General features: G+C 52.4%; 11 protein-coding genes across 11 annotated transcripts; 4 read left to right on the plus strand and 7 right to left on the minus strand.

Moving 5' to 3' along the window:
* Positions 1-191: 191 nt before the first annotated feature.
* SETTUDRAFT_159649 (uncharacterized protein) lies at positions 192-1,992 on the plus strand (the record flags this gene model as incomplete). Its single annotated transcript, XM_008024877.1, has 4 exons — positions 192-267; positions 324-1,516; positions 1,568-1,672; positions 1,732-1,992. The coding sequence occupies 4 exons, from the start codon at positions 192-194 to the stop codon at positions 1,990-1,992; spliced, it is 1,635 nt and encodes a 544-aa protein (XP_008023068.1).
* Positions 1,993-2,080: 88 nt separating this feature from the next.
* SETTUDRAFT_26474 (uncharacterized protein) lies at positions 2,081-3,517 on the minus strand (the record flags this gene model as incomplete). Its single annotated transcript, XM_008024681.1, has 1 exon — positions 2,081-3,517. One exon carries the CDS (start codon positions 3,515-3,517, stop codon positions 2,081-2,083), a length of 1,437 nt encoding a protein of 478 aa, XP_008022872.1.
* A 1,393-nt stretch (positions 3,518-4,910) lies between these two features.
* SETTUDRAFT_167783 (uncharacterized protein) lies at positions 4,911-6,014 on the minus strand. Its single transcript, XM_008024878.1, has 3 exons — positions 5,633-6,014; positions 5,189-5,570; positions 4,911-5,138 (listed from the first exon to the last, which is right to left on the minus strand). The coding sequence occupies exons 1-3, from the start codon at positions 5,831-5,833 to the stop codon at positions 4,948-4,950; spliced, it is 774 nt and encodes a 257-aa protein (XP_008023069.1). The 5' UTR covers positions 5,834-6,014; the 3' UTR covers positions 4,911-4,947.
* Positions 6,015-6,456: 442 nt separating this feature from the next.
* SETTUDRAFT_167784 (uncharacterized protein) lies at positions 6,457-7,306 on the plus strand. The gene is made up of 3 exons (XM_008024879.1): positions 6,457-6,624; positions 6,747-6,877; positions 6,953-7,306. Exons 1-3 carry the CDS (start codon positions 6,528-6,530, stop codon positions 7,166-7,168), a joined length of 444 nt encoding a protein of 147 aa, XP_008023070.1. The 5' UTR covers positions 6,457-6,527; the 3' UTR covers positions 7,169-7,306.
* Positions 7,307-9,611: 2,305 nt separating this feature from the next.
* SETTUDRAFT_105301 (uncharacterized protein) lies at positions 9,612-11,253 on the minus strand (the record flags this gene model as incomplete). Its single annotated transcript, XM_008024880.1, has 3 exons — positions 9,612-10,177; positions 10,239-10,667; positions 10,716-11,253. The coding sequence occupies 3 exons, from the start codon at positions 11,251-11,253 to the stop codon at positions 9,612-9,614; spliced, it is 1,533 nt and encodes a 510-aa protein (XP_008023071.1).
* Positions 11,254-12,076: 823 nt separating this feature from the next.
* SETTUDRAFT_105769 (uncharacterized protein) lies at positions 12,077-12,667 on the minus strand (the record flags this gene model as incomplete). The annotated part of the gene is made up of 1 exon (XM_008024881.1): positions 12,077-12,667. The coding sequence occupies one exon, from the start codon at positions 12,665-12,667 to the stop codon at positions 12,077-12,079; it is 591 nt and encodes a 196-aa protein (XP_008023072.1).
* Positions 12,668-14,917: 2,250 nt separating this feature from the next.
* On the minus strand, positions 14,918-17,075 carry SETTUDRAFT_159655 (uncharacterized protein; the record flags this gene model as incomplete). Its single annotated transcript, XM_008024882.1, has 5 exons — positions 14,918-15,000; positions 15,061-16,488; positions 16,547-16,657; positions 16,707-16,884; positions 16,935-17,075. 5 exons carry the CDS (start codon positions 17,073-17,075, stop codon positions 14,918-14,920), a joined length of 1,941 nt encoding a protein of 646 aa, XP_008023073.1.
* Positions 17,076-17,656: 581 nt separating this feature from the next.
* Positions 17,657-18,462, plus strand: SETTUDRAFT_26479 (uncharacterized protein; the record flags this gene model as incomplete). Its single annotated transcript, XM_008024682.1, has 2 exons — positions 17,657-17,668; positions 17,719-18,462. 2 exons carry the CDS (start codon positions 17,657-17,659, stop codon positions 18,460-18,462), a joined length of 756 nt encoding a protein of 251 aa, XP_008022873.1.
* Positions 18,463-18,529: 67 nt separating this feature from the next.
* On the minus strand, positions 18,530-19,542 carry SETTUDRAFT_159656 (uncharacterized protein; the record flags this gene model as incomplete). The annotated part of the gene is made up of 3 exons (XM_008024883.1): positions 18,530-18,928; positions 18,985-19,183; positions 19,250-19,542. 3 exons carry the CDS (start codon positions 19,540-19,542, stop codon positions 18,530-18,532), a joined length of 891 nt encoding a protein of 296 aa, XP_008023074.1.
* An 827-nt stretch (positions 19,543-20,369) lies between these two features.
* Positions 20,370-22,063, plus strand: SETTUDRAFT_167797 (uncharacterized protein). The gene is made up of 3 exons (XM_008024884.1): positions 20,370-20,720; positions 20,801-21,674; positions 21,748-22,063. The coding sequence occupies exons 1-3, from the start codon at positions 20,377-20,379 to the stop codon at positions 21,988-21,990; spliced, it is 1,461 nt and encodes a 486-aa protein (XP_008023075.1). The 5' UTR covers positions 20,370-20,376; the 3' UTR covers positions 21,991-22,063.
* Positions 22,064-22,340: 277 nt separating this feature from the next.
* On the minus strand, positions 22,341-24,120 carry SETTUDRAFT_105110 (uncharacterized protein; the record flags this gene model as incomplete). Its single annotated transcript, XM_008024885.1, has 2 exons — positions 22,341-22,611; positions 22,778-24,120. 2 exons carry the CDS (start codon positions 24,118-24,120, stop codon positions 22,341-22,343), a joined length of 1,614 nt encoding a protein of 537 aa, XP_008023076.1.
* Positions 24,121-25,961: the final 1,841 nt, after the last annotated feature.

Genomic DNA, 25,961 nt, shown 5'->3' on the forward strand with positions numbered 1-25,961 from the left:
AGCCCAAAAGCGCTTTGACAACGGCAAATCACCAGAAGGCCCGTGTATATATAAGCCCACAGGTTCCAGTCTTGTAGGGATATCGCAGACCCCATCAGGCTCCGCGTTCCTGTGTCTCAAGAAAAAAAAAAGGGTCCCTTCCTTTAAACACCTGTTCAAGCCTTTTTTTCCCTTCTTCTTCAAGCATTACAATGTCTGAGCCATATCCCCACATTGATGATGACGATGAAACCTTCTGGGCGCCAGGTACCGTAAGGCTGGAGGACTGTATGTTGTTTCTGTGATCCTTGCATGGCAATGTCTTGCTGACCCCTGAATTCCAGTGACTCGGACTACCACCGAAGTCATCCTCCACCCCATTCCGACCAGTGATCCAGATGACCCGTTGAACTGGTCCACTGCGCGTAAGATGCTCAACTTCAGCTTGGTCGGCTTCTACGTGCTCTGGACATTCGCACAACTCCAAGTTGGCTCCCCGTCTTGGGGCCAGTTGATCGCCCAACTGCACCTAACCGTCGACCAGTTGAACAATGGAGTGGCCATGACCAATGCTGGCCTCAGCATTGGCTGCATGCTGTTTATGCCTTTTGTGCACAAGTACGGACGTCGTCCTCTGTACATGATTAGCGTTGCACTGCAGCTGGCTGGTGTCGCATGGCAGTCCCAGATCAACAGCTACGGCGGTTATATGGGAGCGAATTTCATCGCAGGTCTGGGTGGAGCCCTGAGCGAGGCCGTCGTGCAAGTGACCATTGCCGATATCTTCTTCCTGCACGAGCACGGAACCATGAATGCATGGTACCTCGTCTTTACCGCTGTCGGTGCGACTCTTGGCCCCGTCGCTTCTGGTTTCGTGGTCCAGTCCCAAGGCTGGCGATGGATCTGGCACTGGTGTACCATTTTCATTGCCATCAACATGTTCCTCGTCACCTTCTGCTTCGAGGAATCGAAATACATCCCCATCCTCGAGGGCGAGCAGGGCTCCTCTGCAGTAAACACCACGGCTGTCGACCTCGAGCAGAAGAGCGAGACCAAGACTGCCGAAGATATCAAGCATACTGCCATGGAGAGGATTCAGTCACGGATTGACCCAACATTGCCACGAAAGACTTACTTTCAACGCATGGCTCTGGTAACTCCCTCGGATTACTCTATCGCGCATCATTTCTACCAGCCTATCTACGTCCTCTTCCTCTTCCCAGCAGTCGCCTACGCCGCTCTTACATACGGCACCATCCTGGCGTGCTTGGCGCTCATGTCCTCGATGCAGGCTACGTACCTCATCCGGCCACCCTACAACTTCAGTCCTTCCGGAGTCGGACTCATGAATCTTGCCCCGTTCACTGGCACCTTTCTCGGCTTCTTTGCCGGTGGTTGGCTCAACGATCGCGCAATGCTGTTCTTCGCGAGGCGTAATGGAGGAATCTACGAGCCTGAGATGCGTCTTCGCCTCGGCCTTGCAGCTGCCTTCATCCTCCCAGGCGGTGTTCTGATATTTGGCCTGGTCTTGTCTCGCGTAAGTTGACCGCCCTTGACAATGATTGCCCTTCACTAACAACATCTCCAGGGTCTGCACTGGATGGGCATGGCTGTAGGCTTCGGCTTGTTTGGCTTCACCTTTGTGCTTGCCAGCGGTATTGCCCTTGCATACGTGACGGATTGCTATCAAGAGGTGAGAAAACCAAGCCAAGTTGCCCAAATACGACGTGAATACTGACTGAAGGTTTGCAGATTCTCGGTGACGCCATGATTGGCATTGTCTTCATGAGGAACGTGTTCTCTGTCATCATCCTTTTCACGCTTTCCCCCTGGACAAAGGCAATGGGCATTCAGAACGTTGCCCTTATCACGGCTGCCTTCTGTTTCTTGGTTCTTTTGATGCCTATTCCACTGATCATCTGGGGTAAGAGGATGAGGGTCTACACGGCGAAGAAGTACCAACAGATGGCGATGCGACAGCCGGCTCATCGGTCATTGGGAGAACACTTGTAGAATAAATAGGGTTGCGTGCTGTGCATGCAATGACCCGAAAGCTCTCGATTGTAGTGTAAACGTCCTGTCTTTGCTGAGGCAAGTCGGGTCATTGCGGAAGCCATGAGATTACGTCGGACCAATGTACCTCTCCCCGAATGTCCTTAATTGCCCAAAATGCAGTCAATTGATCCTTGAACTTGATTCGCGATTGCTGTGAAAAATCTATTAAGTCATCACTCTTCTCAAATGCTGCTTGGCGATCGCGGGCGTCTGTGACTTCGAAGCAAGCAATCAGTAAGGGAACCGCCATGTGTGGTATGGACGATTTGGTGTGCTGGAGTATCGACTGCAGTTCTTTTAGTATTGCGTCTGACAGTGCTGTACCCACCGCCGACTCTGTGCCATAAGGATAGCGCAGGCGATGTATCATGAGGAGTATGAACCATCGAAAGACCTTGGCTTGAGCCAGTAATCGCACCACTTCTTCCTGCAAGAAGCGGTCGGCGCAGTCCTGAGGTAGCGCGGGGTTCCATGCGTAGACAGCTGACTCCATTTCATCGAGCATCGCCATCAGTTCACAGGGACTCGGGCGCTCGTCTTGGCGCAACAAGTAGCTGACTTTGGCGACGTCGTACAGATAGGGTAGCAGAGGCCAAGCGATTCCCATATAGCGATCCACAGCTCCATCCGAGAGGTCGGTTCTGAATCGTACTGTCGGCATCTCGCCAACCAAAAGGCATTCCTCCGCCTCGGACATGATGAGGCAGACGAAAAGAGCCAGACAATCAGAGTCGAGTAAATCAATCGATTCGTAGACAGGCTTGATGATGTTGAGCGCGTGCTTGCAAATGGCCAAGGCGGTTCCAGAGACTTGCAGCGCAAAGGTGACGGCGCTCACTGCGAGCAGCAAGACGGAAGAGAGTTCCCCGGGGTGAAATGTCTTGACAGTGCGCAGAGTAGAGACGGCCGAAGCAGCCCTCCTATGGCCAATAGCTCTGTCTTCGTTGGATGGCTCGGCATCATATTCACAGGCCAACAGAGCGGCCGTAGCGATCAACGCGTCGTGAATCCATGGTGGCGCATTGTGAAGGTGTCGCGCAAAAGTCTTGTGATGGGTCACACGGAAGCTGGGCGCTATCAAGAATTGTTCAATCTTTGGCCGTCCCTGGGATATGCACTGGACAATGAACAGTTCGCGCTCATTCAAACCGGCAAATACGGAGGGCGTCCTGGGTACGGGGGTGATGTCAGATACAGCGCTGGCTGGAGTGGTGGCTTTAATGACGGGCGATGGCGACGTCGAGGCTGGAGAGGCTGCAAAGGAGCTCTCGCTCGAGGCGCGGGGTGTGTGAGCTTCGGGGGTAGCAGTCTCATTGCGATGGTAACGAGGCTTGCGGCCAGCAGTTCCCACGGGTCTTAGGCTTTGGCAGATGTTCTGCAGTCGATGGCACCGTTCGCACGCGTTTTGGCCGGGGACGCGTCTACATTTCTCCTTGACGGCGTGGCACCTGTCGCATGCTCGTGTAGTTGGTGTTCTGCCCATTGCAGACACTCAAAAGTGCGTCTTCCAGAATCATTATAGAGGACGGTCGTGTGTGCAAAAGGCAACAAGGGGCGATCAGCAAGCTAGGGCGAAAGACCGACCGGATGAGTCAGCATCACGTGCGTCCGCGGCGGCTCAGCCTCGGGGCCCTCGCCAAAGAGTCATGGACATACATGATGCGCCATAGCTGCATCCACTTGAACATACTGCCTACCCAATCAGTCCTAGGCAGATCACTGCATGTTTCGAAATGAGAAATATATTAATTATCGGCCGCTAGCGCGAGTGCTAGTTCTCACCATGGCCACGTACATTAGCCTCGAAACTTGTGGGGAGACGGCCTTACTAGGGCTCGATAGGCGCTTTGACTCGGTTTTGGTCTGTTCAACTATGTAACATCCCGCCAAGCGAATATAGTACGGTTTCCAGCATGCAGTGCGGAACACGCCTCCAACAAATGTCGAACACATTGCGTTGCATGCATGCGCCACATTCATTGCTGTGTACCGGATACACAAACATTGATATCTTTATGCTGCTTGGCTATGTTCTTGTTATATGCATATTGTGCATTGAACCGCTGCGATCACGGTCTGCATCCAATTCGTATCGGATTGCTCCTCTTGCCTGCTCACATTTGCCATGGCTATTTCTGTTTCTATCGTTTGATCTGAGTGATAAATTTGGCCAAGCGAAATGGTTTGCACCGATAGAAGTGATAGCATGGTATGTATGCTCCAGATAGCACTTGCGGGAAGATTGTGTCAGGACCGGCAGGCATAGTGGCATTGCGATGATTTCATTCGCGGAAATCACACCATGTAAAGAAGCTGCTCACACCATATTCCTGTTTTAGCAGTAGAGCTACTCTTTGAAAGATAGTTGCTGTGTGCATTTAAGCGCATGTTGTGTGCATGGCGTTGGAAGCAAAACATCTAAGATTGCTAGCAATGGTGGAGATATCGACGGCCTAGCTTACTGAGCCGACCAATGAAAACGGTAATTCGATTGGGGATTGTTTGCTGATAAGATCAACAGGCCCATGGGAGATGTAAGAATCAGTAGCTGGCAATAAGTCTTGAACGGAACTGCATGGACAATCGAGCATCATCCGTAAACCTTGTGAGTAGGGAGCGTAGAGGGCTGTCTTGTGCCTGCGCGTCTGAGCATGATGATAGCATAAACACATGCACCCAGTTGAGCAGCTGTCAAGAGAACGATGCCCTGCCGCGTCTTGGAAAAAGCAATGCAACCATACCAGAACTGCTTGTAAAGAAAAAGAACCATGTTAAGAACATGGATCTGTCCATGCATGGGACATGGGCGCAGGCGGTCAATGCATGGAGAGTAATGTGAAGATTTCGTTGAGCATCTTAAACCATGAGTGGCCATAAAAATGTGAATGAAATTGCCATTGTCCTAAGCAATGCTCAATGTATGGGCGCAGGCTCTACCGGGTCATGTTCACCAGGTGCATCCCCATCTGTCGGTACCTCATCCTCGACTGGCTCTTGGCTGGGAGCAGGTCGCCCTTCAATCATGCGAATCCACCAAGTAGGAGGGTCGAGCGGGCTGTGGTTGTTGTGTAGCGGCGGGTATATATCATTGAAGTAGTACCAGACTGCAGTTCTTTAGTCAAGTCGCAGAAGAATCAGCGAGGGCAAAACCTACCGTGACCCACGACAATGCCGCACATCTCGTCTTTAGGCACCGTCCCGTGCATAATGAGCGAGAAGGCGAGCAGAACCCAAGGAAGATAGGGTGCCTTGAACACCAGCAGCCCCAAAAAGCTTAGCATGGTATCTGGATTCTTCCTGCTCCAGATGTATATCAGGGTGCTGGATAGAGCCGAGCCGAGGAAGGCCATGGAGAACATGGGCGCGATACAGAGGAGCGTTGTGGAAGCGAAGGTGAGGAGCCAAGCAAAGTGTGCCGTGGAGCGGCCCGACGATTCTTCCAAGAGACGGGCATAGCGTTGGAGAAAGAAGATGTGGTAGAGAAGATCGAGACTCAGCGGCCCGAAATAGAAAAACGTCGTGAGTAGTCTCCAGTACTGCAGCATGTGTCAGCGCGCGCACAAAACCAACTCCCACTTGAAAGTAAGACTGGACGCACTTGGTTCTTGAAGAAGACAGTCCGGACGCTGTAAAAGAGCTGGAAGGGCGAGATGATGTGGCATTGCACCAGCACACTGGCGCTCAGCGCAGCAGTCATCCACAAGCGAGTGCACACGGGCATCTCATAGAACCATCGCTCGAGCGGGAAGCCGCCAACCCCGCCCATCATGCCGTCCCCGCCCTGCAGAACATTGGCCATGCTGTCCGATTCTCGCTGTGGCGGCGCGGAAAATAGCACCTCTGGTCGACGTAAAAATGACAGGAAGACGTGAAAGGAGACTCCGCGGCCGAACGCCCAGACATGGAGCAATCGAGAAAGAAAAAAGGGCGGCAAGAGGTGAGAAAGCGAGAGGACAGGTGTCGGTCAACAGGCAACGCTGCTGGATCCGAGCGTGAAGACACAAGTCCATGTGGCTACGTGACTTGATCCGACCGCGCTCCGAGGCGCTGACGTAATACGGAAAAATCTAATCTGATCCAATCTGATCCAATCTGATGCCCGCGGCTGGCTGGCGTGCGTTCGCGCCAATATGCCAGCCACACTCGCGCACGCGCGCCCCAACCCCTCGACGGAAACAACGCCAACACCACGACGACGATGCAGCCGTGGCCCATGCAACACCGCATTGCGTAATCCTTGTTACGCTGAATCCCTCCGCAGTCCATAGCCCCAACAAACCCGCGTGTTTCGCCTTCTCTTGACGCGCTCAGTGAAAAGCGCAGCGACTTCGCGTCGAGTGAACGCGCGCACCAGCCGCGCCGCTCCCATTCCAAAACACACACCACCAAAGCTCTCTTGCCTTGCACTCAGTTCTCCCTCTTCCACGCGGCACCACCCTTTTTTTCCGCGCGCACACCTCGCACTCTTCCACATTTCACCTTTCTCTCTCCAAATGCCGCCGAAATCTCCGGCCAGGCGCAACAAAGCGCGTCCGTCGCGGGGAGGACGAGCCAGTCTCGATGGCAGAAGGGAGTCGTCAGGCAAGCGCCGTACGTGTTCTCCAAACCAAACCAAACCAAACCAACCCACTACCAAAATTGCAAATCGGAAGCGGGAGGGGAGCAGGGTTTACACGCGCACACATTTCCGATTGACTGACAATTGCACACAGTAGGCGCGCCAGGCCCAGCACCGGATCGCGCGAAGAAACGGTATAAACCCGGCACCGTTGCACTGCGCGAAATCAAGCGATATCAGAAATCGACGGATCTGCTGCTATTGAAGCTTCCGTTCCAGCGTCTTGTGAGCGCGCGCCCCTCTTTACATGGCTGGCACATTTGAACCACGCAGTTCCATTTACTAAGACTGCATACGCAGGTCCGCGAAATCGCACAAACCGTGACGAGCGAAGACGGCCCCAACCGCTGGCAAAGCCAGGCCATCATGGCGCTGCAAGAAGCCACCGAAGCCTTCCTCGTGAACCTCTTCCACGACGCCAATCTGTGCGCCATCCACGCCCGCCGCGTCACCATACAGCAAAAAGACATACAACTCGCGCGTCGCCTGCGCGCAGCGTGGGGCGCGCCCGTCTAAAGAGAACTCCAGCAAAAAAATTAAAACAAAGGGCCTATGGAAAACAATGTTTAGCAGATACCCCCTCCTCCTTCCTCCTTGTCCTTCCTCCTTGTCCTGTCTTCTTGCGCATTCTGGATTTTTGTATTTCCCCCTGCGATTGTTATTGGGTTATCGTTGTGTGTCTAAGGGGGTTTTGAAAAATACCGATACAGATACGCATCTGATATGTGTGTGTGTGCATTCTCTTAGTCTAAGTCAAGAAACGCGTCCAGGTATATCCTTGCAAATGGCGTTTTTTTGTGTGTGTTTGGCATAGCAGTATTTTTTTTGCAAAACTAGTAACGCATATCATTATAGAAGACAATTGGCCATTAGATCATATGGTTTCTCTGTACAAGCTTTACCCATGCTTTTTTTCTACTATAACGTGTTTTACAAGCGAGCGCCGCGTACAAGCGAGCGCCGCACCCCACCAACTTTGTGCACCTCTCTCATCTCAATACATAATGGCTCAACGCAACGCTAGTCAGTTAGCTTTAAATAAAGCAGATATCCAGCTCGCTATATCCTCTATTGAATCTGGTCAGATACAGAGTAATCGCAGTGCTGCTGCTATCTATAACGTGTCAGAACGAACAATCCGCCGCCGACGCGTCGGCAAGCCTGCCCGACGCGATTGCCAGCCCAACTCAAAGAAGCTTACCAAGCTAGAAGAGCAGGTGATAATTGATCATGTACTTAATCTGGATCTACGTGGATTTTCGCCTACCTATGCAGCTGTGCGAGATATAGCTGATAGACTGCTAGCTGCGCGCGGCGCTAGCTAGGTTGGCGTCCACTAGCCGCGCAACTTTGTCAAGCGTACTAACAGTCTTACAACGCGTTTTAATCAAGCGTACGATAGGCAGAGAGCCTTATGTAAAGATCTAGTCTTAATTAAGAGCTAGTTTAAGCTTGCAGAGAAGACAAAGGCTAAGTATAGCATCTATGACAAAGACGTCTACAACTTCAACAAAGCAGGCTTTATAATAGGCAAGATCGCGACTTAGCTAGTCGTTATAGCGTCAGAGAGAAGAGGCCGGCCAAAGGCTATTTAACTAGGTGGCTAAGAGTGGGTAACGTTTATCGCTAGGATCAATGCAGCTAGCTAGTCTATCCCACCATTCCTTATCTTTACTAGCAAGCATCACCTATCTGCCTAGTATAAGGAGATAGAGATCCCACGCGACTAGGCGATCGCAGTTAGCGACAACGGCTAGACAACTAATAAGCTAGGAGTTAAGTAGCTAAAGCACTTTGTTAAGCATACAGATGGCAAAGTTATTAGGGTACGCTAGCTGCTTATTCTTAACGGCCATAAGAGCTACCAGTCACTTAAGTTCTAAGAGCTCTATAAGGCAAATAATATCTATACGCTCTATATGCCGCCTCACTTATCTTACCTACTCTAGCCTCTTGACGTTGGCTGCTTCTCGCTATTAAAGCGCGCGTATAGCTGTAAGGTAGAGAGCCTAATACGCAACTACATCAACTATATCACTAAGCTTGAGTTTCTGCTAGCGTTTAAGGTAGCCTTCGATTGATCCTTTACGGCAGCTAATATCTACTTAGCCTTTCAAGGCGCAGGCCTTGTTCCTTTCTAGCTAGACACTATTCTATTAAAGCTTAACGTACAGCTGCGTACGCCTACTCTAGTAGCTGCTCTTGCAAAGGCTGTCTAGCAGGCTTGTACCCTAAGCAACGTACGCGAGCTTAAAGCCTAATTAACGCTAATACGTAATTAGGTCTAGCGGCATAAGAGCTTATTACTAGCGTTAATTATTGTAGCGATTAGCTAGCTTAAGAAGAGGGCAAAGAGAATAATGCTCTTAGCTAAGCTAATGCGCGATTAGATCGCTAGCCTTAAGAGGGCTAACAAGGCAGCAATAAAGCGTAGGCAGCGTAAAAGGAAGCGGATATAGAAGCATAGAGTGCTAATAAAGAGAGCTAGAGAGGATCTACTTGCTTAGCGTAAGGCTAATTAGCAGATTGCTTATAAAGAGCGTTAGGGAGGAGAGCGATTAGGTGTTAGCCGCCAGGCTTTAGCGCGCTGCAGTAGGTGTAGAGAAACTGGCCACAACTCGCGTACGTGCAAGAAAAATACTCTAGGTACTGCTTAATCTATTATATTAATATATAGTAAAACAACTATATTGTAGTGGAACTACAGGCTTATAGAGGTGCGCAGGTTTGGTGGGGTGCGGCGCTCGCTTGTACGCGGCGCTCGCTTGTAAAACACGTTAGTAGAATATAGACGTCCAAGTATAGTTGAAGAAAAAAAAGTTACGTATTTCCGTAGTAATGGTTTTAATAAGTTGTTTATAACTATATCATTTTTCATAATATAACAACCCCCTCATATCCAAAGAACGCGATGCACGTTAGATAGGACGTTAGATACGCCTGCTCAACGGGCTGGGGGTCATTGTGCCGCTTTCTTCGCCCTCAAGCGAATCTTGAAGAGGAAAAGCAGGCTTGTCACGACACCGAGGCCGCACATTCCGACGCTGAAATACAGGGCACCGCGATATCCCTTGAGCTCATCCGCAGTCGTCTTTCCGCCGTTGTTGACGTGGACTTCTACGGTGCCTGCGATGCCAACGCCAATACTGATACTGTAGTTTACGACTGTGTTGATCAGGCTCGCTGCCATGCCCTGATGCTCTTTCGCCACGGCGTTGCTCATGATGAGCGTGGCGGCAGGAAAACTCATGTCCATGCCCCAGGGAATGATGATTGTAGTAACAAAAGCCTGCGCCCAATACGTCTGGTGGATGGGCATTGTCGCGACCAATGTGTTGCCTATCAAAAAGGCAAGCATACTGATCAACATCACCCACCCCGGGCCTGTGCGTGAGATAACGCGACCCGTAGTAATAGCGGCAACGACGCCTGATAGGGCGATAGGGCAGGTTTGAGCAATGGTGAGAAGTGGCGAGTGACCGCGGAGTCGTTGGAGAAATTGCCAAGAGTAGTAGACCCATATGCCTAGCTCATGTTAGTTTTTTGTTGCAGACTCAGAAACAAGTTAGGGAAGGGGAGCTTTTACCAAAACCAGCCCATCCGCATACCATGCAGACCATTACAAATATCACGTCTGTACTAAGGACCTCGAATGGAATCAGAGGCTTTTTGGCCACTTTTACCTCAACCCAAATGAATGCGGGGAAAAGGAGCAGTCCGATGATTAGAAGGACATAGATGTACGGATGCTCCCAGCCGAATCCCGGAGCCTGGTTCCACGCAAAGTTGAACAGTATCATGGCAGTGAGGCCTATAGCTGCTCCAAGCAAGTCCAGCTCTCGAACTCTTTCGCGGTTCGACAGTTGACGCACCTCTTCGCTCACAGGCACCGAAGGAAGGATGAATATCGACGCCACGGCGCAGCCAAAGAGTGCAATGCCAAAGGTCCAATATGCCCAGGGCCACCACACGAGAGACCAGAGACTGGCACATAGACCACCCAGGATGGCACCACCTACACCACGTCAATATTATTCTAGCACGGATTCAGGGTGTGGCATACAAGGTGCACATGCTCCAAACAGTGAGAAGACCATGTCTTTTCTTTCCCCTTCATGGTACGTCGATCCAAGAAGACCAAGCGCATTGGGTAGCATGATCGCCGGTCCTATGCCTCCAAATACCCTGGCGCAAATGAAGAGCACCTGTCCACCACTCTTGTGAGGATATACACTGCAGCCGGCTATTACGTTCCAAACAGCAAACCAGACGTATCCGATGATAATCATGTTCTTGTAGCCGAATAAATCCCCACAGCGACCCGAAAGTAAAATGAAGGTGCCAACTGTCAGCGAATAGCCCGCGATCAACCAGGAGAGGATGCCTGCGTCGGTGATGCCAAGATCGGATCCGATAATGTGGATGATGGTGAGGGTTCCCACTAAGCCGACTTGGGTGACAAACTGGGCCGCGCAGAGTAAAGTGACGAAGAGACATTCGCGAAAAAAAGACATGGATTCGGCAATGGACTTTGTTTGGGCCAGCTCGAGATCATCGTGGCGTTTGGCGTGTGCGGATTCGGATGAATCGCGACGGCCCATACTCGCAGGGGATGCATTGGCATTGTTGTCGCGCTCTGGCGTAGGCGACCTAGACGGAAGCACATCGGTGCTTGGACCCAGGGGTCCTGTTTTCTCCAGCATCCCTTGGTCTGCTCCCGCTGTCAGTGACCAGCCGGCCTTGGCCAAATGGAGCGTCCTTGAGTTTTTTATGCAGCCTGGAATACCACGGCGATGGGATGGTTGGATGTTTTTCGGTGTCGTAGAAGGCGTCTTGTGCTGGGCTCGCAGATGGCAAAACACTGGAGCAAGGCGGTTGGTACGCTGCAGCACCAGGGCAGCTTCTTGATTAAAAAGACAGCTCGGCTCCACATGGCGGAGATCGGCGCCCGTCGTTATAAATATTAGACGACTCCTGCTCATCTAAACGTTACGTGAGCGCGGAATTGCGTGAGGCTCTTCGGATAAGGAAAAGTGGGTCTGGCGAGTCTCGCCCTCTGCGTTAGTCGGGGCCTAGTAAATGTCACCCAGACTGTTGATAACGTGCATAGCGAAGTAGTAGAAAAACGAAGCAACCAAACAAAAAACCCGGGTCCCCACGCACTCACCAAGACATCTACTAGAACACTCAGCTGAAGAATACAGACGCGAGGGCGTGAATTAAACGACCAATTCCGGGAACTCGAGAGGTCAACCCATTCGATGCATGCATGGTCCGAGAGATGCCGAAAACGAGAGCCGTATGCAAGACCAGGGAGCACAGAACTAACGAGAACGCGTCGAATTGTCCTCGCATGTCTTGCGAAATCCGGTCGGGGATCTTTCCTGCACCTTCCACGCGCCGTCTCGAGATAGTCTTATCGAACTACTGTCCTTTGGCATTATAGACTTTTACTCCGAACAACTTCCTTACGGCCCAGCTGTGGCCGCCAACCCAGATAGGCCCGCCTCTCCAGAGCGGCAGCACCTCGTGTCGCCCGGCGCGTCTCTCAACCACCGCCTCTTCCCAGTTGCCTTGCTGAAACCTTTCGACGTCATGTTTGCTAACGGTATGCGTTTGCGTGTTCGCCGCCATTGTCCAGAACCCGATGATATGACCCTGGTCAATCATGTGTGCCAGCCATCCTTTTGCACTTTCCTGCTTCTCGCTCTGCTTGAGGAGAGCCAAGAGGTCCGAACACGTGTATTCCGTTTTCTCCGGTAAGAGTCTGGTTGACTCGAGCTGAGTGCGATGGGATGAAACCGGGATTCTGTCGACGATGATGGGAGACCAGAAATAGGGAAGCGGCGCATAAAGAAGTCTCAGGGATACACTCAGCAAGACTGCGACAGGCACATCCAGTCCGAGTGACACAGCAGCACGCAGGACTGACCCCAAAGTGAGCCTCGGCGGAGTTGTGGGTGTCGAGAAGAACAACAGGTGTTTTTGAAATGCCGAGTACGCATTTCGAGACATTGTTGAAAATGTGTTGTGGAGATGATTTTGGTGGTACGCTGAAGATGGTATGCGTGCAGGTAGGTTTAACTAAGGTGGCCGTCATCAATCCAGTCATGACGTCAGCCTGACCCGACAAACCGCCTGAGCATTGATGCAAACTATAATGGAAAAAGCAAATCAGGGACTACATGCATGTTGCTGGAACAAACTATGCTGCTGCAAGCTGCAAAACACGTCAACACCGGCTCGCACGTAATCACACGTAGCCCTCGTCAGTTGGCAATGACAATCTATTGCACGCCAACATTAGCTTGCAGTATATCTAACGTGGTTCATAAGCGAGTCGGTCACCCAAGCGAGTCGGTCACTCCCCACCAGCGCGTCGACGTTGATACTACAACGCGTTATGTCTCAACAACACAACTATCAATTAACTTATCCTAAATTAGATCTTTAACTTGCTCTTTTTAATATCTAATCACAACGTGTTTAAAGCTAAAGACGCGCTGCCTCTATCTATAACGTGCCTCAAAGTACAATATCTGATCAACAGGCTAGAAAGCGCCCCTAACGCGACTGTGAACTAAATTCAAAGCGCCTAAATAAGTTAGAAGAGGAGGCTATTATTAGACGTATTTTTAAAGAGTCTGCGCGTGGATTTGCCCCTACAAAGGCTAAGGTTCAAGCAATGGCCAATAAACTGTTAGAGGAGCGTGGTAGCAACCCTATTGGCAAGAATTAGGTTGACAACTTTGTTAGGCGGACTGCTAAGCTCCGTACGCGCTAGAGCCGTCCCTATAATCACCAGCGAGCCGCCTGCGAGGACCCAGTGGCTATCCAGCGCTGGTTTGACTTAGTCTAGGCGACAAGGCAGAAGTGGGGTATTGTGGACGACGATATCTACAACTTTAACGAAACTGGCTTTATGATAGGCAAGATTTTATTATAGTTATTAATCACAGCATTAGAAGGATATAGGAAAAAGAAGCGGATACAGCTAGGCAACCGTGAGTGGGTTACTGTGATCCAAGGCGTGGGCGCGTCGGGTCGCTGGATACCACTGTTCGTTGTCTTTGCGGGCAAGGTGCTTATCAACGTTTAGTTTAAGAATTTGCCTGCTAACTAGGTTCTTAAGGTCAGTCCCAATAGCTAGACGAATAATTAGCTTGGTCTTGCCTGGTTAGAGCACTTTAATACCCATACAAAGAGCTCTACTGTAGGTGGGTATCGACTACTTATTATTGACGGCCATGAGAGCCACTGCTCCATCGAATTTCAAGATCTTTGCAAGGAGAAGAATATTATTCTTCTCTGCATGCCTCCACACTCGTCTCACCTGTTGCAGCCCCTTAACGTCGCCTGCTTCTCGCCATTGAAGCGCAAGTATGGCGACGCTGTTTCAGGCTTGGCACGCAACCGCACCCACTATATCAGCAAGGAGACCTTCCTACCAGCCTTTAAGGCTGCTTTTGAGCAGTCTATTACAAAGGAGAATATCCAAGCTGGCTTTAGAGGCGCTGGTCTAGTCCCACATGACCCACAGGCTGTGCTATCTAAGCTTGATGTAGTGGTGCAGACGCCAGTACAATCACCACGACGGACAGCCGCCTGGCAGGCGCAGACACCACGCAACGCGCGCGAGGTTGAGGCTCAAAGTACTCTTATTCGACAGAGAGTAAGAAACCGCCCTGGGTCTTCTGCAAATTCTCTTGACGAGAAGGTTGTACAGCTGAGTAAAGGGGCTCAGCAAATAGCACATGAGATGACGCTTATGAGGGAGGAAGTAGCTGCTCTTCGAGAGGCTCTAGACACAGCAAATAAGCGTAAGAGCCGCAAGCGGCGATACGTACGGACAGAAGAGACTCTTACTGTAGGCGAAGTACAAGAAGTATTAGCTGAACAGGCGGGTAGCAGTCGTGGTGATGGTGAGAGTGCGTCGAAGAGGGTGCGAGGAGAGCGGCGGTGCGGGCGTTGCAAGCAGACTGGACACAACGCTCGTACCTGCGCAGTTGAGATAGATAGCGTAAGTGATAGTAGCGATTCTGACAATTAATTTGGTATATTGCAATAGTTTATTGACTGTAATAAAAGACTGTGATAACGTGTCAACGTCAACGCGCTGGTGGGGAGTGACCGACTCGCTTATGAACCACGTTAGTTAACTTTGATAAACACTAGTCAGGCAGAGCCTTGGCGCTTCGCGACAACAACAATGTTGATTAGCCGCAAGCCATTTTCGATTGTTATATCTGGATAAGGGGAAAAGTATTACATAGCCAAGGCGACCCCCAGCGCTGCTGCGAACAATGCCTTGGCACATAAACCGACATAAGCGCCTCCAGACGCAGCACCTGTGGAGACGGGCACAGGGCTGCCACTACCGGACGGCATCGATCCATTAACCACAGTACCATTTCCCCCTAGGTCCGGGAACAGATGACTGGTATTGGCATCCACAACGATCCAGTTTCGCACCAGGGCGGTACCATTCATTACGCGCTTCCACTGGTCCTTGGTGCACTGATCGCGATCCAACACATAGCACTGCGACCCTGGATCGACGATGGGCTGGTTGGTAATGTTGGACACATCGCTTGGTCCCTTGGTCGCGTAGCCAGGAGTTTCGGCAGTAGAGACATTGCCCGTGCTAATATCTCGATTGAAAAGAGAACGCATGAAGATTTTGTAGGCAGTCTCTGGCTGGTAGGCGGGGACTTCGTGACCGGCTTCATAGACGCGCGTGAATGACAAATTGCCATGCTGCCGCACTTGGCCTCCGATGTAAGTGTCATTGACAACGACTGGAGCATAGCCCGCCTCGGCAAACGAAGTTGCGTTGTCGTAGGGAATTGCGAGAGAGAGTAACTCGCCTCCATACCAGTTGCATGCATAGTCACGGTCGCCATATACCAGTGTAACTTTGATGCCCTCCTCGAGCAAGTATCCCAGATCTTCTTTCCAGCCAGGGCGTGGATAGTCACCGATACTACGGAAGGATCTTGATACTGCCGAGTTGGATTGGGTCCAGTTGAGCGGCACCCCGAGGCCCTGCTGCACATGCGGCTGGTTGAGGAAGCCCGCGTACCATGGCGGAGGGAAAGATGCTGCGCCTGGCGCGGAAATATCGTAATAATTAAGATCGCTATCGAAATAGGGGTCTCGAATCGTCGCGGAGCAGAAGGTTTCTGCAGCTTCACATACTTTATTGACGGTAAGATTGAAACCTTGGTTGGTCGGATCGTATGTCATGCTGAGGTTTCGACAGTTCTGAATCTGATCCAAGCAGCCTCCTCGACTGTGCAGGTTGCCAAGTGCCTCGTTGTAGCGGGTTTCGTTCACGGCTTTAATACCATATGTATTGTTGTATGCCATCTTGGGATACCCTGGCCATTGTACGTAGCGGTCAATGCAGCCATTGATGATCAAAAGGGTGTCCAGGTTCAATATATGCGTTTGTCCAGCTTCGCGCCATGTTCCGTTTTCAATCTTCTCGTTTTGCTCCTGGAAATAGGCGGCGAAAGCGGGTCCGTAACGACCTCCGTAAGACTCTGTGGCAATGGAGATTCTATCATCGTTGGGTTTATGCTCAGGGAACTCCTGGAACCAAACCTGGGCAAAGTTCCAGAGCGCTCGTGCAGAGTTCTCGGTACCTCGAGTGGTCATGTTCGGGTTTTGGCTGGGGTAAGTGCCGACGTAGAAACTGTTGTTCTGTGGCGGAACAGGGCTTTGTCCAAAATCCACGACTTTGATCTCGCCAGTATCCAAGTTGTTGGTAATGTTCACCAAGCTGTCGTAGCTCATACCTACCTGCACGGGCTGGTCGAGGTACAGCATGTTCACTGAGTATGTCAGCAATTAGGCCATCAAAGATTAGAAATGCGTGTTGGGTCATCTGACCTTCATTATTCCATGACCACTTGTTCAGATACGTGCTATTGGAGTCGGAATGAACAAAACAGGGGCCATTCTCCCGCAAAAGGCCGAGCATGGAACTGGAGCCGGGGCCGCCTGACCCGTGTCAGATTGTGATGTTTAAGCGCATCCACATGTGACTGACCGTTCATCCAAATTGACAAAGGAGCATTTGCAGGGTCTTTCCTAGATTCGAAGAACCAGAAATGCGTATTGATCTCATAGGTTTGGTTCTGGACGCCCAAATCGGCCAGAGCTGCAGCGGGAAGATGGACATAGCCGGAGAAGCTTCGAACACCTGGCGTGGTCTCGCAGAGGTCCGTCTAGGAATATGGTAAGAGAACAGTAGGAACATGAGGCAGAAATGGCTTGCCTGCTTGTATGAAATGCTGACACCTTTCTCCAGCTGCGACTGGACTATTGTCACGCCCTGTGGTGTTGGTGGAAACTGAGCATAAGCGGCACGGGCCAGAAGACCGGCTACTCCTAGCAACGACCGATTCGGCAGAACCATGGTGAACTATTGCCAATGACGCAAGAAACAAAACTGGCCGGACGTCCTGAGGACATAAGTAGAGATCTCCAGACGGCGGCACATTCTGGCTTTTTGTAGCAAGCATTGGGGCATGCGGAGGGCACTAGGGGCCGTGGTCGAAGAGCCCTATGTGGAAGGTGTTGAGGTCTGACTATAGGCGGTCAGATAAGAGCGGGCATGAGTATGACGAGTCTTCAGGGTGGTGTGGGCGGGGGATGGTGAAGGCCAAGAAAGCCAAGGCCTGGAGGGAGTCGAGTTAAGCAGCTCAAGCAAGTCGCGGCGAGCTGCCACTGCTTGCGAATCCGCCGCTAGCGAGCCGCATACCGTACTTACAGGAGCCGTCGTCATGTATGCAATCTACTTTGTATGTAAGAAGCGGCTGGAAGAGGTTGGATTGGCATTGCGCAGAGAGAAGCCAAGCCGAAATAGGAAGCCAAGCGCAACGCGGCTCGTGGTCTACTGACTTCGTTCCCCATACCCATGACCCCAACAGCAACCAAGGCATCCTGATTCCCCGCCTCGGGGCCTGCCCTCCACCCGACCCGCGCCCAAGTCTGAATATGCCCAAAAAGGTGGGTTCCAAGCATATGTCATGGGAAACCGCATGCTAAACAGCGAGCAGGCTAGCGACACTCCGTCATCGATACGGATTCGTGAGAACCAACGCCGTTCTCGCAACCAGCGCAAGGAGCTGATCCAGGACCTGCAGCGCCGAGTCCAGGAGTATGAACTCAAAGGCATTGCCGCCACGCAGGACATGCAGCGCGCTGCACGCAAGGTTGCCGAGGAGAATGCGCGCCTGCGAAGCCTGCTTGCCAGCCGTGGTGTGACGCGCGATGAGGTCGATGCATATTTGCGCTCCTTCGACGCCGCCGCCGCTCCTCTGCCCACACAGCGGGTGCCGGAAAAGAGGCAACCGGAGCGCATGCAACCCACTATCCAACCGGCCCACCAACCCCTTGCTGGCGCTGTACAGCACCAAGCGCATCCCGTTGACGGCCATACCAACACGCCCACTGCTCTACCCCTATATGAGCCTGCCGTGTCCATTGCACCACACGAGCCATCTTATTCCCGGCCACCAGACGGTGGCATTCATGACGGTAGTGCCTCGACCTTTTCCATGCTCCAAGGCGACCCGGACTGCCCCAACACGGCCAATTGCTTCTGCGCTCCCACCCCTGTCCCACAAGAACGACCCATGGATACCGGACTGCTGATATCGTGCGAGACGGCTGCCACCATTATTGCGGAGATGCGTGGCGACGCAGACCGGAATCGCATCAAGGCTAGTCTGGGCTGTCGCGGACAAAAAGACTGTGTTGTCAAGAACACACTTGTGCTAGAGCTCATGGACCAAAGATAGAAGAGCCGTGAGCCCATGCATGAGATTTTGTTCTGCATTTTTTGTGGCATCCATGCAATCGACAAGACTATTCCGCAGCCGGCTTCTTCTCTTCCTTCTCCTGCTTCACTCGCTTCTCTTCCCTCTCGCTGTAGCGGTCCCCAAACAGGTCAAAATGGGGCCTCATTACGATTGTGTACTTGACAAACTCCTCCATGCAATCAACGAGTCGGTCTCGATTTCCACTTGGCATCAGTCTACTGCCAGCCTCCTCCTCGGTGAACTGCTTGTATGCCATGGGAATGGAGCTTTGGTTTGGAATGGTAAACATGCGCATCCACCGACCCAGTATGCGCAACGAGTTAACCGTGTTGAAGGACTGCGAGCCGCCATTTACCTGTGCAATCGCAAGCGTTCGCCCTTGGGTTGGACGGACCGAGCCAGTCGAGAGCGGAATCCAATCAATCTGGTTCTTGAACACTGCCGTCTAGCCGTCATACGTCGGTTAGTGATGCCACGAACGTACAGCCATTGCAAACTCACCAAGTTGCCATGCTGCTCAGGACTGACCCAAATGTGCCCATCACTCCACTTACTCAGCTCACGCAGCTCTTGCACTTTGGGGTGTGAATGCTGCACATCGTCCTTGACCGGTAGACCAGTCGGGTCGTACATGCGGACGTCGCAGCCAAGCCGAAAGAGAATGCGACTGGCTTCGTATGCTAGGAGGCGCGAGTAGGACCTACATATCTATGTTTAGCGCAGACCTCTGGCATACCAATGGCAAACTATCAACTCTATTGACTACCTTTGGCGCATGCTTTCATGTAGGACCAGGACCCTCAGCCGATCATTTCCCTGCTGGAGGACCTGCATATCCACCATCTTCAGGACCGTGCTTAGTTCAAGCTGGGCAATCCAATCTTGCTCTGTTGTCTCGGGGTGAAGGATGAAAGGCCGGTATCTCTGTCTTGTATCGACGTCATCTTCAGACGAAGGGATGGCCAGCGATATGCCTCGGTATGCTGGGTCGATTGCAATATCGGTTCGGGTACGCTCGGCCGAAGTGTTGTTCAGGTCTCCGTTTAGATGAGAGCTCATTGTGAAGCTATGCGACGAAAAGAAGGGACGTGAACTGAATGCGGGAGTAGTGCTTCGGGTAGAGCGCAGACAGGTGCGAAAGACGTTCATGAGCTTATGCAATACATGCAGCAGTGCAACTCTTTGTTGTGGTGTAGTCGACTTCACACAAGATGCAGTAGTATGTCTCAATGCCATCTTAGCACATTTGCATACCGGGTCCTAAGTATGCTGCAGGTACCTGATACGGCATGTCACTGCGTCGCGTCTATTCGTCAGAGCAAAATAGTCAGCGGTGGACCCTGCGTTGCTAGTGACGTGCCCCAAGATGGCTTTTCAGCGGCATCCCAGACGCTTTTCCAGTCGGAAATAAAACTAATTGCTTGTTTGATCTCTGCATGCAAAGAATACCATAGCACGCCTTTCTGGTGAACAAGCCTATTCTCCAGCAATGATGCATTCGACATATCCGACTCTGACCCGGTCGCCTGGTGCCTCGCCAGAGAAAATGCCAAATTGCTTCTCTACCGTGGCTATTTCGATGCGGACAAGATACTCCAAGAAGCCGCATCGGCCCTTTGCATTGTCATATGGTTGCAGAACCAGAGAGAGAGAGAGAGAGTCGCATATCCTCGCTATCGATAGCAGAAGCCATGCCGTATGCGAAATTGTGGAGCTAATCCCGAAACGGCAATTCCGAAGCATCCCCAGAAAATAACTTTGGTGAGCAACCTGAGTGCCCCTCCAGCAGCCCCGCCATCGTCACCAACTGAAATCCCGCGTGTGGCCCCAGGGATATAAAATTCACCAAAGCGACTCCTGGTTACTCGAGCAGACGGAACGTAACAGCACACCATGGAGTTTGACACATTTCCCGTGCCCCAGTACAACACCAGCGACGCCACGTCGTTTGCGCATACGTCTGCGCGCTCGCGATGGCCCGTCATCATAACCCAGGGCATTGACGACGTGCACCGCTCGTTGCACAGCACCAAGGACGAGGCAGCCATCAGCCAGGGCAAAACAATCGTCGCCGAACTCGCCAAGCTCAAGTACGAGCTGCAGCACGACCGCGAGCTGACACCCATTGCCGATGACGGCGAGCGCGACGTCGAGGCCTACAACCAGGAACTGGCTGCGCGAGGAAACCCCAAATGGCACAACGTCCCTTGGCTCTTTGCAGAGTGCTACTTGTACCGGTTAGACACATCCCCTCTCCCTCTTTTTTTTTTGCAGCAGCAGTACGCCGACGGAAAAAAAAACTGACGAGCTTAGGTAGACGCATAGCGAGCATCTTCAAGCAATCCTCGGCATGGCGCTCGTATGACATTTTCGCCCGCCAGAAAATGGACACCTTTAAATCGTCGCGACCCGCAGTCGTCGAACTCGCCGCCCGCTACAAAGATATTGTCAGTGAGCTTGAGCAGAAAAAAACGAATAGTAGTAGTAGTGTAGAGACGCCAGAGCAACTCGAAGCCGCCGAAAAACTGCTCTTCACCGAAATGTGCGAGATTTGTCTCTGGGGCAACGCCACGGATCTCTCGCTGCTAACCAACCTCTCGTACGAGGACATCCAGAAACTGCAGGGCTCCGAGGCGCGCAAGAAGTCTGAGAAGAATATCCTGGTTAATGACTTGGACAAGGCATTTGGCGTGCTGCGCGCCGCGCAGAAACAAGGCAAGAAGGACCGACGCGTGGATATTGTGCTTGATAATGCGGGCTTCGAGCTCTTTGTCGATCTCATTCTCGCTGGATACCTAGTTGCGTCGGGCTTGGCTACAAACGTCGTGTTCCATCCTAAGTCCATCCCTTGGTTTGTCTCGGACGTGCTGCCCGCTGACTTTGGCGCGCTGCTCTCGGCCCTCGCTGATCCCGCCGCCTTCTACGAAGCGCTGTCCGACGACCAGAAGCACAATGGGCAACAGGCTGTGCCGCTGTCGGACACAGAGAGCGCCAATCTGCGCTTTTTGTTCCAGCATTGGAGTGGCATGCATGCAGAGGGCCAGCTGATGCTGCGACCAAATGACTTCTGGACTGCTGCTGGAAGTTACTGGCGGCTGCCCAAGACGGAGCCAGAGCTGTATGAGGATCTCAAGGAGAGCGAGCTCGTCATTTTCAAAGGAGACTTGAACTACCGCAAGCTGACTGCTGATGTGAGTATGGCCCTACTTACCATTTTTTTCATCTTTTTCACATGGCTAACCTCACTCACTCACGCACAAACAGGCAGCTTGGCCCGCCACCACGCCCTTCACCTCCGCCATAGGACCCATGGGACCCGGCTCTGGCATCCGCGTTCTCGCGCTTCGCACATGCAAAGCCGACGTAGTCGTCGGACTCGCCTCGGGCGAAGACGAGCGCATCAAAGCCACCCAAGGCGGCGGCGGCGGCGGCGACGACAGCGGAGCACGAAAATGGGCTTGGAGCGGCAAATGGGCAGTAGTCCAATTTTCCAATGGCAAAGCCTAAACTACCCTAATGCATGCCTGTGGCATTTTTGTTTAAATGTACAAATGAGAGGTTAGATGGACATAGGAAAGAAGTAAGAAAGAGAAGAAGAAGAAAGAAAAAAAAGGAAGAAAAAAAAAGGTTAACGATAGACAATGGGGAAATAGAGAGAGTGGGCATGATACCCGATTTCTCGTCCCAATATGGTAACATGAACATGAACGTGATGATGATGATGATGATGCTGATGGCGATGTATGTATGTGTGTCTCGCAAAGGAGACAACACTGTTTCAACTGAAACAGTACTAAACAAGAACGAATGGGAAGGGAGGGTCGGAGGAAGGGGGGGGGATGAGTTTGAAAAGTGTTCTAGTGGACCCCTCTGCGCATATCCGAGGTAATATGCTGAATCTCTCCAATCGACGGAGAATGCTTATTGGTGCTACTCTTCAAAAAGGTGATTTTGTACAGGTGCTCCATTTCGCGGAACTTGCCTGCTACGCTTACACTGCCTTCTTTGAGTGACACGGGGAGGTGTCTGTGAGACGGCAATGAGGGTGGGCTGCCGCCAGTAGCGGTAGCGGTAGCAGTAGGAGCAACGGAAGTGGAAGAAGACCTCGTGCGTCTCAAGGATGGCTGTCTACTCGTGACTTCGGGCCTGGCGGGTGGCAAGGGAGGAGGTGGAGCGCGGGGATCCCGTGGGCGGCCGGAAGTCTGCAGGCAGTCTGTTGCGAGGCGGGGGTGGCCCAGCGATCGGAGGTCTAGCGGGCTTTGTTAGTCGAGAGAAATTCAGTGGGTAGCAATACCGTGAAACAAGGGAGCTTGGGAGCATATGCATACCGTGTAGTAATCTTGGACCGTCGGGCTCGGAGCCGCGCCATTTGCCTAGCGTTCGCTTTGCCCAGAGTTTGCGGAGCCCGTCGAGCTCGAGGTAGTATGCGAGGGTGCGGGACACGGGGATGGCGCTGCACATGGTGACCATTTCGAGCGTGTGGCTGTGCACCGGCGCCGTGAGTGCGGGCTTGACGAGCACGACTTCAAAGCTGCTTAGCGGCTCCCTGACGAACAATGGCGGCGAGTCGCCGCGGCACACGAATTCCAGCGAATCATGGCGCCGTACAGAGCGGAAACTGAGCTTGCGACGCAGAGCCTTGGGGGCAGCTGGACTCGGGGCGCGCGTCCTTTCTGGCTGTGAAACGGGCGACGAGCCAATGATGAGGGCAGTCAGTCTGCGCAGCGATTCCAGAACAACGCCCTTGTCCTCGTGCGAATCTTTTTTCCGCTTGGTGGCTCCACGCACTGCTGCCGGTTCTGCGCTCGGCACGGGGAGTTCGATGCGGAGAATCGAGGCGTGCGTGAGTGCGGTTTGGACCATGTGCGGAGGAGGGCTGGCGGCTGTCCAGCAGTCCCAATGCTTGCCCGAGTCTCTTTCGTTTGCGTGTGCCGCCCGGTTTGCTTCGCACAGGTTGATTACAAAGAGATTGTTGCGGTACACAATGTTCAGCCCCATGGCACGCATCTGGTGGCAGACGAGCAGTGCAGGGTGCATCATAAAGGTCCGTATGTCGACAGTGCCAGCGCCATGGCGATGTCGGTAGCGTTGCGGTGTAACCTGTGGCTGATATGGCGTAATTGATATAGCACGTTCTTCGGCGAAAACGTAGGCTAGTATATGTCCCAGTATCCCCTGTGGAAGCTGGAGAAGAGAGCGCCTCGGCCGCTTGAATCGGTGAGAGCCCTTTGCTGAGCGTGTCACGGGAGCTGCTGCTGGTCTCGCGTTATTCTGATACCTCGCAGAGGCAGAAGCAGAAGATGCCGGCGACGTTTCAATTCCGCTGACTGATGATTGATCGAGCATGATCAGGCATTCGAGTGATCGGGGGTCCAGCCTATTATCTATAGTCGGAGCAGAAACCCGCTCTTCAAGAGCATGCCGTTGCGGTACACTGTGCGAGGGTTTTGCGCGTTCCTGCACCTCTATATCCCGTAGAAGCGGCAGGGGCTTGTTCTGGCCGGGAAACAGATCTTGCATATACTTTTTGGATGTAGCGTGTGCTTTGGCACTGGCAGCGTAGTCAGTCAAGTCGCCCTTGGCTTGAGCATCTGGCACGCGAGGTGCAAGCACCGGTGGAGAAGCGGACTGCGCCATCATGGCAATCAAAAGAGGGGAATCTGAACAAGGAACAATCAACAATCAACAAGAAGCAATGTAGGGCAAAAGGACGCAAAAAACAAGACGAGCGTGGTGTATGTGTGTGTGTGGGCGAGGCCAGCGCCACGGGCATATGTATGTACCACGTTGGAAAGTCGACTCAGAGTCCAGCTCTTATCGACAAGAAGAATGGCAGTATAGATGCGAGTGGCTTAAGATGGTGAGCTTCAATCTTATTTCACACTAGGCCGTGAGCTATTAGTGTGCGAGTCCACCGTCCCATGCACAAACCCATGGCTAGCAGGTTCGACAGCTGTCGCGAAAATGAGGTTGGCGTGGGCACGATGTGCCATGATATCCAGTTTTTTCGAAGCGAAACGAGCAGCCCAGGCCAGCGCCTCGGCCGCTCATTTGCCACATGGCATTGGGGCCCGTAAACATTTGTGATTCGAGCCAGGGCAGACAGATGAAGCCTGGTTAATAGTCGAGGGTTGGTATAGCCCGACAATTTGTGGCGTTTCTCGGGGCGTGCATTACTCGCGCGCGAGGAAAATGGGCAAAGCAGCGGGAAGCATCCGAGACTCGCAGTGTTCGAGCAGCTATGCACCACGGGCACCTGAAACGAGCACGTAGCGAATCCGGCAGATCAGCTGCGGTGCCAGAGTGTCGCCGCCACTGGGAACGGTGGGCGAACGCAACCAGAGAGAGCAGACACTGTCGCCTTCACCGGATGGCAGTGACGCTGGCCAGAGTGCATCAAGGCGACGTTTCGCGTTTCACGCCTGAAGAAGTCCAGGCTGGCAGCGCGCGCTCGCTCGGCCGGGTAAAAAAAAAAAAAGCGGACAAGGTGTGTTGAGGCCAAAAGGAAATTAATTGGGCGGGCGCAAAAGCCAGCCGTGAGAGCAAGCCGCTGCTGACGAGCGTGTACCGCGTGCTGTGATGAGGGGGTTCGTGAAGGTCCAGGCCAGGGGGGGAGGGGGAGAGGGGGATGAATGGGAAGAGTCGAAGGTGCGAGGCGAGGCGAGGCGAGCAGGGGGGCCACTAGCCACCGTTGTACGTGTGCCAAGCCAACCGTTGTTTGTGACCCTTTCTCCCTCCCAGTCCCCAGCCCCACGTTCAGCAACCCCCCCAGGGTCGACCACGGCGCATTACCAGTGCCGATCCTCCTACAGCCTGCTGCTGTCTATACCTCGACAGCTATTACCTCTGCATCCCGGCTGCCAGTGTGGGCCGAGGCAGGCAAGCCCAGATAACTACTGTATTACCTACGGATCTGCATACACACGACGACGCCCCCCCCCATCCATCATCCTACCCTCAGTCCGCATCTCAAATCTCAGCGTCCCGCAGCCGCTTTTTTCTTCTTCTTTGCATTTCGGCCGTGGGGGGTTTACAAGTGTCACACCATCAATATGCAAAGCACATCTCCCCCATTGTGTTCCAGGCACCAATGCATACATAGCTAAGTATCCGTTCCCGTCCCCGGGTCAGCAACGTTGCACATTTGGGACGATTTGCATATTCTAATAATAAATACCCTCAATGCTTCCCTCACCATAATCATAAGCAGTTACACCGTAGTAAGAATCCGAAGCAATTTTTTTTTCTCCTCCTTCTAAAATCTCCGCGGTCCTATAAGCCGAGCCCGGAGTTCCGAGAAGTGTGTGTGTGTGTGTCGGCAGCTGCACATGCATTGATATCACACTCGGTCGACGGGCTACCAAGTGTTTGGTCGAAAAGACCAGAAGCAAATGACGCGGCCCAAGCTTCTATAGGGCCAAAGGATTTGCCCTCGGTAACTCTTTTTCTCCTCATTTGCCATCTCTTTTTTTTCTTGA

Source organism: Exserohilum turcica (genome assembly GCF_000359705.1).
Source record: "Exserohilum turcica Et28A unplaced genomic scaffold SETTUscaffold_13, whole genome shotgun sequence".
In the NCBI taxonomy this organism is placed as follows: Eukaryota; Fungi; Ascomycota; class Dothideomycetes; order Pleosporales; family Pleosporaceae; genus Exserohilum; species Exserohilum turcicum.